This window comes from Phaenicophaeus curvirostris, chromosome Z (genome assembly GCF_032191515.1).
Source record: "Phaenicophaeus curvirostris isolate KB17595 chromosome Z, BPBGC_Pcur_1.0, whole genome shotgun sequence".
Lineage (NCBI taxonomy): Eukaryota > Metazoa > Chordata > Aves > Cuculiformes > Cuculidae > Phaenicophaeus > Phaenicophaeus curvirostris.
In genome coordinates, this window is record NC_091431.1 from 50,622,364 (window position 1) to 50,638,480 (window position 16,117).

At 43.2% G+C, this 16,117-nt stretch overlaps 1 protein-coding gene across 4 annotated transcripts in view; it reads left to right on the forward strand.

Moving 5' to 3' along the window:
• The first annotated feature begins 773 nt into the window (after window positions 1-773).
• The window catches only part of IQGAP2 (IQ motif containing GTPase activating protein 2), a 134,174-nt gene continuing 118,830 nt past the window's right edge, over window positions 774-16,117 (forward strand). For all 4 annotated transcript variants that reach the window (XM_069880715.1, XM_069880717.1, XM_069880716.1 and 1 more), the window contains exon 1: window positions 774-843. In XM_069880715.1, coding sequence (XP_069736816.1) covers window positions 798-843 — 46 coding nt within the window. In that variant the 5' untranslated portion in view covers window positions 774-797. The remainder of the gene's footprint in view (window positions 844-16,117) is intronic.

Sequence of the window (16,117 nt, forward strand, 5' to 3'; positions counted from 1 at the left end):
TTGCTTTTTTTTTAATTACTACCCCCTTTCCCCCCTCCACATTTTTAAATGGTGCCTTTTTGTTGTTGAGGTCATTGCAATTTTTTCATTGGGGTAGGATTTTTTTGTTTGCCTTTTTTTTCTGCTTTTGCTTTGCTTTGCTTTTATCGCTTTTAAGTTTGTTTGTGTGGGCTTCTTTTCTTTTCTCTTTTCTTGCCTTTTCTTATCTTTTCTTTTCTCCTCTTTTCCTTTCTTTTCTTTTGTTCTCCCTTCCCTTCCCTTCCCTTCCCTTCCCTTCCCTTCCCTTCCCTTCCCTTCCCTTCCCTTCCCTTCCCTTCCCTTCCCTTTTCTTTTCGTCTTTTCGTTCGTTTCTCCTCTTTTCTTTTCGTTTCTCCTCTTTTCTCCTCTTTTCGTTTCTCCTCTTTTCTTTTCTTTTCTTTTCTTTTCTTTTCTTTTCTTTTCTTTTCTTTTCTTTTCTTTTCTTTTCTTTTCTCCTCTTTTCTCCTCTTTTCTCCTCTTTTCTCCTCTTTTCTTTTCTCCTCTTTTCTTTTCTCCTCTTTTCTTTTCTCCTCTTTTCTTTTCTCCTCTTTTCTTTTCTTTTCTCTTCTCCTCTTTTCTTTTCTTTTCTCCTCTCCTCTTTTCTTTTCTTTCCCGAGGCGGGCTCCCCCCTCCCTTCCCCTTTGTTCCCCGCTCCCCCCGGCACACGCGCACTCCCGGGGTGGCCGCGGGGCGGTCGCGGGGCGGCAGCGAATCAGCGGAGCGGCGGCGGCGCATAAGAAGGGCGGGCGGCGGCCGGCGCCGATCCTCCAGGCGGCAGGATGCACCATGAGGAGCTGGCGCCCCTGCAGCGGCCCCGCTACGGCTGTGAGTGGGGTCGGGGGGAGCGCTTCAGGCCTTTGGGGCTGTTTGCTTGGGGGTTTTTGTCCCGCTCCCTCGCCGGCTTTCTCGGTTCGGTATTAAGGACGGGGCTGCTGCGGCGCGCACCGCTCCGGCTCGCTTTAGGTTTGTTCGCAGCGAGCCCGGGTGGGCTGTGAACAGGTTTTCGGAGGGCTGGGTGGTGTTCTGAAACTTTCTGAGTGGATTGCAGATGTAATTCTGCGTTGCAATTCGAGAGTTTTAGGTTAAAGGGAGAGCTGGAGCTGCGGGGTATAACTTTATAGCGTGGTGTTACCGGTATCGCTTTAGGTTGTAACTGTGTAACTTCAGATTGTGGTTATAGCTTCGGGTTGTAATTTTGCAACCTTTGGATTATCACGTCGGGATTTCAGGTTATAGAATTAAAACCTTGCTTTCTAATTTTATAACTTTGGATTAGAACTTGAAAATATTAACTGGGGTGAGGCGAGAAGCACTGAAGATACCAGGCATCTCTTTTCAGAGTAGATGCCTTTACTTTCCAAACCAGTGCTTAAAAAAAAACCCTGAAGCACCTACCCTCCTCCTGCTGTGCTGTGCGGGAATCCTGCACCGGGCGGTGCTTTCCCGGCTCCTTCGGGCAGAGAAGTGCAAGCCCTTGGCTTTGCCGTCCCTCTAAGAAACACCTCTGATATTTCAGGCATTGCAAAATGTGAACATGCAAATTATTTGCAAAGCTTACAACCTTGGCGTCCTGTGGTCTGATGAGCAGCTTCTCAGGCAGAGCAGCTTTGTTTAAAACCAGCTCTGAAACGTTTTGTTTGACAGAACCACAATACTCTTTGATGTTAGGGATCAACTCACTTCCACTCAAGATGGGCAGAAAACGTGGTGTTCAGCAGTGAGACTTCCAGTTCAGAGGATGCTCTGCCCTCTTGAGCTTTTTCCTCTATCAATGGAGGCTTAATTTTTTTGTCTGCACTATCTAATAGGTGGATGAGAGGCTTTTGAAGGTGTGTTCACAGTTGTTAGTATCAATAACAATTTTTAGTGTGATTACTACAAATGTAGGCAGCTTGCCCACACTGACGTGTTAGCAGTGGTGACTATTTTGCTTGTGAAGCCAGCTCTCAAGTACTTTGGCTTGCTGTGCTCTGTGGTAGAGCAGTGTCCAGGCAGCGTGTGGCATGGTGCTCCAGCACCTTCTTGTCTGAAGTGTGGAAACTCCTCAAACATACATGGTGTGTCCATCTGGCCCTGCTGCAACAGGGCATATCTTGTGGAGATCTGGTCTGGCTGGTACCAAAACATGTGAATCTGGATATGGGGCACTTGCTAGTCTGCCATAAAGTCCTATATGGTAAAAAAATGAAGCCTTGGCTGAAAGGAAAGGACTTGTCCTTTGTGCCTTGGTTCCTGATGGGGTGTTGAGAAAGATTTACCATATTGCCAGAATTATTCAGGGTATTTTTGAGAACTTCAGGCCCTATTTATTTCAGGAAAGAATAACCACGTTAAGGTTGTTGAATAAGTATTTGAAGATATGGTCTGTCTTGTCAATATTTATGCGTTGCTCTAATAGTGCGAAGCTTTTTACTGTGGTGAACAGACTGAAGTTGATGTTTTGAGTTGTAACAACTCTTCAGGTGTTTGATCTTCTGTCCCAAGATGTGGACAGGAATGCATGAGAAGGTCCTTCTTGACTTTTATGATGCTTCTTCCCCTCTAGTTGATGCTGCATGTTTGCTCAGTCTCAAGTTGCTAATCTGACCTTGCATGAATGAGAGGCTGTGGCTGCTATATCACTTTGCATCTTCTGTTTTTTAGGATGGATTATTTTCTTGCTGTGGGAATATTTCAGAGAACATTCCTTTCAAGGGACTGGGTGAAGGCTGCTCAAATATGGCAGGCTGATGCCTATAATTTAAAAAAAATACATTAAATAACTCTTGCTGACAATAGCATTTTCTATAGTAACAGTATCACAAATATGGACGCATGTTTGGGTTTTTTTAGCCTGTGTCTAGAAAAAACAAACATGCCTTATCTACACCGTATTTGCCTGCTGTTTTGGGAGAAGAAGAGAAACAGCATCTTGAAAAGCCAGAAAAAAAACCCCACCAAAAAACAAAGAGAAAAGCTTCTAAACTAGGAAGCATAACACCAGCATTATCTGAGCTCTTGTGATGGCCATCACAAGCTGCAAGGTCTTTGTATAACTAAAACTACACTTCAGATCACTGGTAAACAGTCCTGTATGTTGAACACTGCATCTGTGCTGGCTTTCCTAGAAGAGTTAATAAGCTGTCCAAGTTAGGCTATCAAATTGCTAAGACTTCTTGCTTTAGCAACCTAGTACTGTTTTAAACATTTAACTTGACTTGGACTTTTGACTTTGGCTTCAGGCACCTGGCAGAGTTTGTGTGCTGATCTGGAGAAAGCTGGCATTTTACTATGATAATTCTTTGCTAGGAAATACATGGCCTGGTGTATGGTTGCATTTCATGTTGACTACTAGAGGGAAAAACATATGCAAATCTTGTTACTTTTTGTAGTCTGATAAGTGTGGGGGGGGAATGTTGGGGGGCGAGGTGTCTCTCTACATAAGACCTTGCAGCACCAAGTAAGTAACCAGCGGGGACATACCCTAACTTAAAAACTAGCTTTGTGTTGTAAGTTTTGCTGATATAGTAACTCAAACACATCTGTGAAAAATCCTAAGAGTTGAATATTTTCTTCTTTAAAGATGGGGAAATAGCTGAATGAGACCAAGCAAGAGAATCCCTCTCTGGGTGGGAGCTAGTTCAGGATGGACACTATTCATGGGAGAAATAGGAGCTCAGAGGAAAGTTTGAGTCTTCTTGCCCTGTTAGGGCCAAACACATGTGGCTTCCTGGACTGATCATCAAAAGGTGCCTCCAAATCTGTATGCTGTCAACAGCTCACAGATGCAGAAGAGATTTCTGTTGGTGCTCCATTGAGTCTTTCAGATATTCATGGCCCACACCAGCTCAAGTGAGATCATACAAGTACAAGCAAGCAGCTTATGCAGCAGAAACTGTTAAGAGGCACACTGCAACTGAATTTACGTAGCTGATTTCCAGTCTGGCTGCAGCTGTTCCCTGGTTTATTTCTCAAGCCCAGAACAATCAGAAGTAGAGATTCAAAGAACTGTAGAGAATTGGGACTTGAGGTATGAGTAATTTTTATTACAAAATGCTCAGTGCTGTTGAAGATTGTGAAGAGGAAAAAGTCAGTCTTGGAGGTGCCACGCAGATTAAATGTGAAGTTTTGGACACAGGAAGATAGTGCATTAGTCAATGGTATGTAATATAGAAGGCCTTTTTCCTAACACTCTCGGGTCCTCTATAGCTAGGTTTTCCTGAAACCTGTGTGTAAAAACATGTATTTAAGTTTTGTAAGAAATGCCTGAATGACTTCACCACACTTCCAAGAATGTAATAAAGCTACAGTGACTGAGGCTATGAGTGTCCGGATTTGCAAAGGATTTCAGGCATTCCATACTCAGGGTAGCAGAATTAACATATGCCCCAGGTCTCTATGCAAAGTGAGAGAAAAATTAGACGCTTCAGCATTATCAAACTTGTCTGTTGGAGATAAGAAGCTAAAGGAGTTTTCATCTTTCCTGACAAAGCTGGAAAGCCAGCTTCACTGGACATAGATGGGTAAGTATCAGGGAAACTCAACTTTAGTATCCAGTGATGAGGGCGTTGGTTGTGCTTCTGGTCCTGGCTCCCAGGACTGCTTCTGTTTGGCGTGAAAAGTTAGGAGATGATGTAAGTAAGCAGCGTAACCCCTTATGAGGGTGGCAGGCAGGGAAAACCTGAAGTGAAATACAGCCTACACCTCTCTGAAACTAAACCTAGCTTCTTACTTTGGCAGAATGTGAAAACTTGCAAAGCACTGGCTTTTCGAGAAGCATTTGATTTCAGAAGCTATAAATTTGTCTGCATGTTGATTAAGCACAGGGAAACAAGTAGCTATTTTTCAATTAAACAGGGAAAAAAAACTTGGTAAAAGTTCTATAGGATGTGTTTTTAAAGATTTAAAAAAAAAAAACTTAACTGTGCTATGCCTATATATTTTTTGGGGTGTATACATTCCTGTAGTGCTTGTGGCTTATGAGAACATTTTTCTTTTTTTATTGATGGGTATAATTTGGCAACCAAATACATGGTTTATCTCTTCCACTCTTTTGTAGGTTGCTAATAATTAAACTGCTGAATGAGAACTTGAAAAGTTTAACTGCTTTGTTTAACCAAGTGCATGCAATTCATTTGATAGGAGTGGTTCTATGTGTGCTTTTTGTACAAAGACGACTGATCTTCTCTGAAGTCTCTTGGTAAAGAAAGGACAGAGCTATGTTACAGCATGTTTAAAGCTACTTGGACACTGTTGAAACAGGAAATATTAACCTTGCACTGAAAACAGGATTTATAGTACATGTGAGTGTGCCTAATCAAGTTCAATGAATGAGGCACAGAGTAGGAAATACGCAGATTTGCAGCTCTCCTATTCTGAGAGTGGCATTTCAGTTATGTAGTTAGTTCTAGCTCAAGATTTGCTTCATACTGCTGCTGATTCAGGCTGACTATTATTTATTAGGTGTACTCTTACATGTAAGGTGGAAAAAAAATGCTCAGCAGTGATATGCAGGACTGGCGGGTCATGTTTCAGTGGGATGATAAGCAAGTGTGCTCTCCTGTGCCCTGCTCCTTCCTTGCAGGAAATTATTAACCTGCTGTGTTTGCTTCACTTGTTTAGGCTATTTCAGTGGGTTTTTGGAACGGGTATCCTTGAACTGCTGCCTGTTGTGGAACGAAAGTGCAGGTGCTGGATGGGGGTGAAGCTGTACCCACTATGGCCTAAGGAGAATTACCTGGGAGGGCAGAGCCGACTGCCCCCACCTTGGGGAGGAGTTGCTAGCAGGGAAGATTTGGCTACTGCAGGCACCTCATTCGATGGTCCTTTATGAGATGGGCTGGGACATGAACTGGGGTCTACATGTCTCATTCATGGATCAGCACTTCCTGCATCATGCTGCTTGCATTTGCCTTCAGAAAGCAATTGTGTCCTCATCAGCCAGCTGGGCTTTGAATAAGGCTGTCTGCAGGATACATACAGCCTTAACTGCACAACCAGGGGAGAAGGGAGCTGCTAAATACCTGGCACAGGGGCAGGTTTGTGCTGGTGACGAGCGCCTTGCCCCTGGCATGGTTCCTGTTGTGTTTCACCAGCTGCTGTGGCACTGGCTAAGGGCACCCTGGTCTGTGGTGGGCAGTCAGTGCCTGTGGGATGCTGTAATGTGGCCAAGGGCCTTGGTAGGTCTTTGAGGGTGGGCCGTGTGGCAGGAAAGGGAGGGTATGGGGCCATGGTCCTCACACAGAGGTCTTTGAAGCATAAAAAAAAGGATTATTTGGTTTGGGGATCAACTTCCCTGCTGCCCATCAAGGGAGATACTGAATTGAGTGTTGTTCATACAAATTCTACACAGCTCCTAAATACCTTTTGAAATGTGTAAGCAAATAATTGGCCATTAAGAACCTGTGCTGGTGGCTGATTTCAGTGTTAAATTACTGTTTTGTATAAATGAGTATGCACTAGCAAGAAACACTCACCTGGAGGAATTATCTCAGTCCTTTGTTATCACTTATTGCCTAGATTAAGAGGCTGGCCAGATATAAATTCTTCAGGAGTCAGATTCAAGGAGCACCTTGCAGCTCTGACTCACAATTCCTCGCAAACTGCTGCCAGCCCCTAAGAACTTAGTGCTTCAAGGTGTGGTGCCTGCCTTGCCTGCCAGCCAAGCTCCAGAGCTGGCAGAAACTAGTCCTCATCCCCAGTGCTTCTCTTGGCTGAAGTGTATCAGGCTAAGCAGTCTGTGGCTTCAGCTGAAGTGGGTGATGAAGGTTGTGGTCTCTGCCAGTCCTTGCCTGTGGACTCTGACCTGCTTCTTTCAAAGTGCAGTAAAAGCTCTTGTGGCAACTAGCAAGGTATTTTAACTGATTCTTAACAGGTTCCAAGGTCTGGGAAATAAGTAAACATGCATGCTAATAATCCTCTGCTGGCTGTTTCCCCTGAAAATGAAGGGTGTTTTCCTGCTCTTTTACTTGATTTGTAAAGCTGCTCTGTACAGTAGCTGTGTTTGCAGGATCGGAGCCTCAGTTTCAAGGAGTACAGCACGGATTAATCCAGGGACAGTTAGAATAGGACATGCCTAAACTCTGTTCAGAAATCTGCTTCGTTAAGGTTCATTCACCCTTTCATGGCATTGTAACATTGAGCTTTAGGCCAGTAAATATTTTGTCTGCACTTTTAAAGGGGCATTTCAAAGGTATTTTGGGAAATCGTAAATAAGTATGGGGGATATCTGTATATAATAGTCTGGCTGAAGTGATTAGAAACGTGACAAAAAGCTTTAACTAAAGAAGGGCACAGGTCTGCTTTGCCAAACCATGATCCTGTATCTAGGGTTTTCTTCTATCATAAAATAATCTGCCGGTTTTTAATGGGTGTTAAGTACATTGAGATCCCAGCTCCCACCTTGCTTGCAGACTGCTGCAAGTAGTGAGGTTTTAAAAACTTAGACGTGCCAAGGCTGCTTCATCTGCTCTACCAGGCTGCTGTGGTCTTCACCTCTTGGCAATGCTCATATGAAACCTAATCTGTCAGGAAGCTAATCTCTCCTTGCAGAGCTGATTTGCATTGCTGGATTTGTAGTCACTTCAGGCTTCTGCAGGCACTGGCTGCAGATCTTGAAGCTGTGCCAGCTTGAGGAAGGGGGGACTTTCTGGCCAGGTGGGGCTGTGGCACCCAGATTTTAAATGCATTTAAATTGCTCTGAACACATGCAAAACCTCAAGCTGTGGTTTTGTCTGTGCTTTCAGTCAGCTATGCTGCTGGAAGAAGTAGCCCTGACTGCCTCTACAGGATTATTTTTGGCTGGATTAGCTCCCTGGTCTGGCTCATGGCATGAGCCCGTCAGCAGGTCTGCCCACACAATATAGTGGCTGGAGCAGGGATGAGAACAACTGGTTGGGGGAATGGCAGGTTGAGTTGATTTAAGTCCTGTTACTGCTGCATATAGAGATCTGGAAAGCAGGTGTGTGGTGGGGCCAAAAGAAAAAAACATGCAGGCAGCACTTGAGCGTGGACTGAGGCACACAGGAAGGAACGGTGTGCATCACTGTGGTCTTCCCCTGTGTGCCTCTGCTGTAGTGCTGCTGCCGCCTCAGTGCCTTGCTGCCTGCCAAAGCTGGAGCTGATCTCAGCTCTCCTGCTGCATAGGAAGTTTTGAGTTACAGATACAATTTTGAGGGAATTTCATCTCTAGTGCTGTAGTTTCATACAGTGTCAGGAAAGGCACTAGACTACTTGAACAAGAAAGAAAAAGAAATGCCTTATGTATGTAAAGTAAGATTCAAGATGCTTTTCCTATCTTTTTCTTCTGATAAAATTACTCTTAACTTGCAGGGCCTCAAAACTGTAGGGATGAGATGTGACTTCTGCTATGCACGGCTTATTTCTGGGACTTGTACTTTTTTTAACCCAACTGATTTGCCCAATTAATAGCTGGCTGACCTCTGTATAGTGGTAAACAAGTCTTAAATTCCATATGTTCTCAATAGACTATAGCAGAATAAATAATACATTGAAGTACAGCATGGATGTGTGATGGTGTAACTGAAAAGGAACACGAAGGAGTCCTGGGGAGAAATGAAATTGTTTACATGAATCTGGGACAGAACTTTTATTAAGAAAAGTCAACTGGTTTTACAGATCTAGGCACACAGTCAACATGATTCCACTATACTTGAGCTCAGTTGTTGTTTTGAATACTGCTTTTCAGACTACAGCGGAGCATTGATTTTTTTTTTATTTTTTTTTCACTGTGATTTAGTGGAGGCTGAGAGGTGAACCAGCCCTGGTTTGTTGTTTAAATTTGCATGGCAGCTGACTACTGAAGACAGGCAGGCATCTTACCTGCAGGGATTGGACATGCCTGCCTGCTGCTTTGAATTTACATCACCTCTCACTATGGTAATGATGTTTAATGAATGGATTAGAATGGTTCCAAAAATATACAGCTTTTAGTACAGGTAAAGCAAGCTCTTTGCTTGTTCTCTGATTTTTATCTTCGTAGAGACCACGAGAACTATGACCTCATGATTTTGCTCAAGTTTTCAGTGATGTGAGGTTTTTTTAGAACAAAATGAATCAAATTTCTTAGTATTGTGGGTAGTAACCGGCAAAACAAGGGCTGCTGTTTCCTGCAACACTGAACCATGGCAATAACATTCAGTAGTTTCCCCTTTTTTTTTTTCTCCCCATGCACTTAAACATTTATGGAACTATTTAATTTTGTTTACACAGGCTTCAGATGAACACAGAGGTAGATTTCTGTAGTACTTGTCTGTATACTCTTCCCTAAAACTATGGTGGGAGGGTGCTGACTGCTAAGCTGCTTCTACCCAGGCTGCAGATGCTGTCCATTGACCAGCCTATGAGAACTGCCCAAGAAGATGAATACAATCATAAAATTATTTGGATTGGAAAGAGTTTCCAAGGAGGATCTGCTGTATAACCTTGCCAGGCGCAGGGGTGAGACTGACCAGTCTGTAGTTCCCTGGGTCTTCCTTTTTATTGTTTTTAAAAATGGGAGTTGTTTCCCCTTTTCCTGTCTGTGGCAACTTCATTGGACTGCAACAGCTTCTCAAATATGAAAGAATGGCTTAGCAACTTCATCCACTGCTTCCCTCAGGACCCACAGATGCATCTTATCAGATCCCATGGACTTGTTCCTTCAGGTTCTTTAGATGCTCTTACTCATAATCCTCTCCTACTGTGGATGGCTCTTCATTCACTCAGTTCCTGCCTTTGCCTTTTGTGACTTGAGTGGTCTGATTTGACCTTTGCTGGTGAAGGCTGAGGCAAAACTGTTGAGTACCCTAGCCTTCTCCATATCTTGGGTAACAAGATCTCCTGCTTCTTTACGGAGAGGTCCCAAGTTCTCTCTAGTCTTCCTTTTATCTGCAACATACCTATAGAAGCTTTTCTTGTTGTCCTTGACGTCCTTGGCCAGATCTAATTCTACAAAGGTTTTAGCTTTCCTTACCTGATCTCTGGCTACATGGACAGTTTCTGTATTCCTCTCGGGCTCATAGCCCTTGATTCCACCCTCTGTAGGCTTCCTTTTTGTGTTTAACTTTGCCCAGGATTTCCTTGTTCATCCATGCAGGCCTCCTGGTGTTTCGCCTGACTTCCTCTTTGTTGGGGAAGGTGTACTTTGCTGAGCTTGGAGGGGGTGAACCTTGACTGTTAATCGGCTTTCTTGGGCTCCTCTTCCCTCCAGACTTTTATCCCATGGTTCCCTACCAAGCAGATCCCTGAAGAGGCCAAAGTCTGCTCTCCTGAAATCCAGCGTAATGAGTTTACTGTGTACCCTCCTTGCTGCCCTAAGGATCTTGAACTCCACCGTTTCATAATCACTGCAGCTAAGGCTTCCCTTGAGCTTCACGTTCCCTGGGACTCCTTCCTTGTTGATGAGAACAAGGTCCAACATAGCACCTGTCCTCATTGGTTCTTTTGTAAACTGGAGAAGGGCGTTACCATCAATGCACAGCAGGGACCTCTTGGATGGCTTATACCCTGCTGTGTTTTCCCTCCAACAGATATTGGGGTGACTGAATTTCCTGAGGAGGGCAGGGCTTGTGAAACTGTGACTGTGCCTATTTGTCTATAGAGAGCATCATCTGCTAGCTCTTCCTGATACGGTGGCCTGAAGCAGATCATACTATAATGTCACCTCTCCCTGTGCTCCTTTAATCCTTGCCCATAAGCTCTTGTTTGGTTGGCTCTGCATCCGTCCTCAGGGGGAGGTCCATGCACTGCAGCTGGTGATTGACATAGAGGGCAAAACTTCCTCCTTACCTTCCCTACCTGTCTTTTCTAAAGATCCTATATCCTTCCATTCCAAGACTCCAATCATAGGATTCATCCCACCATGTCTGTGATGCCAATGTCCTGGAGGTGTGTGCATATATCTAACTCCTCTTGTTTATTCCCCATGCTATGTGCATTTGCATAGAGACAGTTAAGTTGGCCCCTGAAGAGGATGACTCACTGGTTGGAAGTCCTTTGTGTTACTCTTCAGGTGCTTTCTTGCTACCCTGTAATGCTTCAGGCTCTGGGCACCTATTGCTGGCACTGGCATCAAACTGATAGGAGTGGGATGGATTAAGGTTCCTCCCTGAACAACTTTAGTTTAAAGCCTTTTTCACCAAATTGGCGAGTCTATGACCAAAGATGCTCTTCTCTGACAGATGGACCCCATCATTAGACCAGGTCTCTCAGAGAGTCCAGTGGTCTAAGTAACCAAACCTCTGGCTGCAGCACCAGTCCTGTAATCATTTTTTAATTTACCAGACTTGACTAGCCCTTTCAAACTGTATCCCTTTTACCATGAAGACTGATAACAAATTTGCCTGACCTCCGGAGTCCCTTACTGCTGCTGTCAGAGCTCTGTAATCCTTATACCTCTCAAGCTGCTCCTGGCTGTATCACTGGTGCCCATGTGAAACAGCAGCAGTAGATAGTAGTTAGTGGACTGTACAAGGCTTGGTAGCCTCTTGATGACATCCCTAAGAGGAGCCACTGTTAAGCAGTACAGCTCTCTAAAGAGTGAGTTGGTTCAGCAAACGTGCATCTCTACCTCTCAGAAGAGTCTCCTACTACTACCATCCGTCACCTTTTCTTAGTTGTGCTGCTTATCTAGGGAGCAAATCAGGCTGCCTTACTCTGCTGCATCATCTCTCCGGATGTGACCGGTGTTTCCTCTTCAGTCTGCAGAGCAATGAAGCAGTTAGAGCAGGGCACCTCAGGCTTCAGGGGAATCTGCTTCTTCCTGCTAGTTCTTGCCCTTACAAGCTTCCATTCTTCATTATTAATCCCCCTCCCTACCTTCTGTGTGTGCTGGTAGAGATGGTTTTGGCTGTTTGGACATAGGCTGTGGGTCCATTGCAGATGGCACTTAAGACCAGCTATCTAACTTGAACAGTCAAGATTGTGGAGCTACTATAGCAGTAGCAGAATTAGTTTGCAGTAGCATCTTGGGCGCATCTGAGGTGAAAATTTATATGAAATCAAATAGATTCAGTTTAATTTCCTCAAGTTATAAAGTACAGGCTTTCTTGGAGGTTGACAGTTTTCATGAAAACTGCTACCAGTTGGGTTAGAAGTATTTCACTTGAGGTCACTCTTGACTGCCTTTAATGTGCAGGCAAATTGAAGGAGAACTATTTCTGATGAACAGGGTTTGCTGTGATACTGGGCCTCTAAAGAAATAGTTTCCATATAGAACAGAAATGACACTCACCTGGGCAAGATACTACTGATGAAGTAACTTTCTTCAGACTCTGCTCCCTGTAGCAGCTGTAAATACCTTATTATAAGGAGACTGACCATACAGCGTGGGCAAAGCTCAGGGGAAGAAGTGTTACAAGCTGGGGCAAAGTCTTGATTTTTGAAGCAGTGCTTCAACAAAGGAAACCAACTGGAGCTATGCCAAAGATAGTAAAAGTCAGTGCTCAGCCCTTGAGGATGTGAATTTCTTTGTTGGGTAGAGGCTTCAAAACTTGCAAATGCATAGCTCGGTTTGGTAATTCTATGTTGCTTGTACTATGGTTGTCTTTACAGTGACTGAAAACTAGTTATGCTCTTTTATTTTAGTGGTCTTGGTATTCTTATTTTAAGCAGAATGCTTGAAAATGTTTTAGACATTTACACAATGCTTCTGATATGCTCCTGATATTTTATTCATGATTGATATTTAATGTTGTCACTGTGGTGCTTTTATTAGTGGAAATGTTTTCAAGACAGAGAGGAGACTGTACTGTGGTCAGTACTTGCTGCGCTAATCCAACCTTTGCTTCTTGGAGTCTGAAGTAGACACAAGCAACTAACCCGAAAAAATAAGTTCCTCAGGATGAGTTTGACAAAGTTTTGTGTCAATTTGAAGGAAATGCTAATTTAGTAGAAGTAATAGTTATACTTACAAACCTGTGAATGTTCGATCTGGGTGAAAACTTACCTGGTGTGCACCTGTTGGTGACCTATTCTGGAAATGAAAGTACTTGGCTTACTGATAAGTCAGGAGCAGCGTCTAGCTCACTCCACATCTGGTGATTTTGCAATATGTACAATGGTAGATGTGTCCTTGCCACTTGGTGCAGTTTTGACTCAGTATTTGGGTACAGATGTACTGAGTGAAAGGGTGGGGTTTTGTGTGCTCTTTTCAAACCTTGTTCAAATGACTGTGATTAGAGGCTTAAATCTTCTGTGCTTTTGTTCTCTCCTACGATTCCAAGTCCTGATTATGAAGGAAAAAGTAATTCTTATTACTGGGTATTTATGTAAATTGGAAATGAGGCCTGGAGTTGTCCAGAAAGAGTGCTGGCAATTGTCCTGGAAGAAACATCTGCCTGTGTTTTGTGCTCTTAAAACAACCTAGCAGGGAGTACTGGGAGGAGGTCACACTGGAGCTCCCAGCTCCAATAATTGCAAGCACCTGCTTGCCTGTTGTGTAGTGTGGGCAGCAGGCTTCAAGTAGTAACTGAGGTCGTTGCTGACATAGAACTGCCCCTGTACTGGCTACCTGCATGGATGCACTGAGTCATCTTCCTGCACAAAGATGTCATCTCAACCATGAAGCAGGATCAAAAAGGATGTATCTCTCCCACCTGTGCCTGTACCCGTGTGAACTGGCACAGTCAGCAAGGCAAAGAATTTGTAGGGTGCACAGCAGTTCTGGGAGTTGTTTCACAAGCAGCTCAGCTGCCTTCCCAGGTGAGCTATGAATGTCAGAGGGAGGGCAGGAAGAGCCATGGTTCTGTTCAGTCTTTGCCTCTGGGTGCCCAGGAGTCTGACTTATCACCTAAACTTACCATACCTGTATGCTGACATTCTGCATCATATGGCATTTCTTTACGTTCTTGTGAATTCTAAGCCAATTTTTGTATTAGAATTGTTCCATCTCATTCTATAGGTGTAAATTATATTTTCGGCTGTATTATCCCTAATGTGTAAGGGTTTTTCTCCCAGTTAAGATTAAAAAAAAGCGATTGTACTAGTGAATCAAAGAATTTGAATTAAAAACTTCAAAGACACTGACTGTAACTATTACTTAGGAATAAAAAGCAAGGCAGTTAGAAGGAAATGTGTTCAAGTAAGGCTGTAAACCTCATGGCATGCATAATTTTTATTCTTATGCTTGTGTTTGCAGCGTATTTTTCCTTTAAGATACAATTTTTCAGGTTTTATGGAGTGCCTTTCAGAGCTGTGCAGCATTTGCAGGGTGTTATTGTAGTTGGCTATTTTTTAAATGGCCATTAGTCTTTTGAATTTCTGTTGGAAAATGACAGTGACCAGAAGCCGTAGTGTTATGCTCCTCCTTGTAGACTTCAAGTAGTTTGACTTTTGCTGAAACATCAATGGCTCTTGTCCAACATGCTTAGCTACTTCAGTCCCTTTGCCAGAGTAAGCCTGATACTTTATTAAGGTCTTTTGTGGTGGCTAAGATGTTTCAAACAACTGAATTAGGGTGATCTTAGGTGCTGTTGGTACAACAGTGTGTCTGAACTGGCAGCAGCAGGACTGTGATAGAGCTGTGGGTCAACAGTCAACTTGTGTGTACAGGGAGAGGTGGACAAACCTGAATTTGGGGTTCCTGCTGCCACCATGGTGAATTCAGCCTGTGCCCTGCCCTTCCTGTGGATGGTCTCCAGCCCCTTTTTCCTGTTCTTCCACTCTACTGCAGTTGCTTCCTGACCCATACTTGATGCACAAATGCTTACAGGTGGTTGTGGCCACAGGCAGTGGTGGTGTGACTTGTTTATGAAGTTGCCTTTGGGATTTAGCAAAAGGCTGCTGGAATGTCTTCTGTTACTGTGAACTCGTGAATCTGCTTCCATCTCTTTGCATAGGGATGAATGCCTTTCAGATGAGCTTTTCACCCTTTTTGGGTAATTTTCAAAGGATTTTGCACTCCACAAGTCACTCGTATGTAGGTGTAGGTATGTGTTTGACTTACTGATATACCTGAATGTCTTCTCAGAAAAAGAATGAAATATAACATTTCAATTGCTAGAAATAAATTAGATGGTATGTGTTGGCAAAAGTCTACATTTTTTTCTGACTAAATCCAAGTACAGGATTGATACTGACGCATGTTTTATACACTAACATTTTTGTGTCTTTCGTAGTTGTGTATTTTACTAGCTTGGTAATATTAAACTATATTTTTCATTAGTTCATTTACATTCTGATTCTGTTAAGTTGAACTGAGGTCACAGTAGATGGAATGTAAGGAAATGGAATCCGTATGGTAAAGTTTTTGTTCTTTTATTGAAGATTGTTAATGTATATTGCTAGTAAAAAGCAAACAGGTTAAAGTAATTCCAGTGAAATTAACAGAGCAAATGGTAAATGTGTCAAAATACATGGAATTCAGATCATAAGTTCTTCATTTAAGAAAGCAGGGAACGTAAAGCTGACAGAAACCTTTCATGCTTTACTATTTATTTCCTCATGAATTAACCTCTGAAGGAGGAAAGCCTGTTGGAAATTCCTGCTGGAATGTGCAATATTATTTTGAATGCCTTGAGCCTCCAGTGATGTGCTAATCTGACTCACTAGGCTTTTCAAAAAAACTGCCTTTTTTAAAGCCCATATGAAAAATGTCATTTTTGGTGCCAGCAACAATTACAACGGACTACTTACCAGTGTAGCCTTTTCTGAGCTGCCTTCAAGCTTGGCCAAGTTAATGGCTTTTGGACTAGCCAAGAGGAGATACAATGGCCTGCAAGGGAAAGAAATAACTTGTAGTTGATGTTCACTATCTCTCTAGGATGCAACAGTCTGAGTGTTTTCTTAGGCTTTTTCAGAAACAGTGTTCATTAGCAAAGTGTTACGGTCAACTGGGTAGCTCACAGAAAGGAACTAGAAATATAAAGGTGTTCTGTAAGTGCCTGAATCTTGGGGAAACCTGTTACACCTTGAAGTGACCAGCTAGCAAAGTATGCAGAGATACAGTTAAAATTTTACTTGGGAATTACATGATGTATTGTTGAAAACAGTGAGCCTGGCAGTTAAATGTAGGTGGAAGTTGTTGGGCAATAGGCTGGTAAATAGCACTTCGTGCTTCTGATTGTAGATGGCAATACTTAAGCTAACGGAATTTTCATACTTCCATACGCTTCCTTCAACA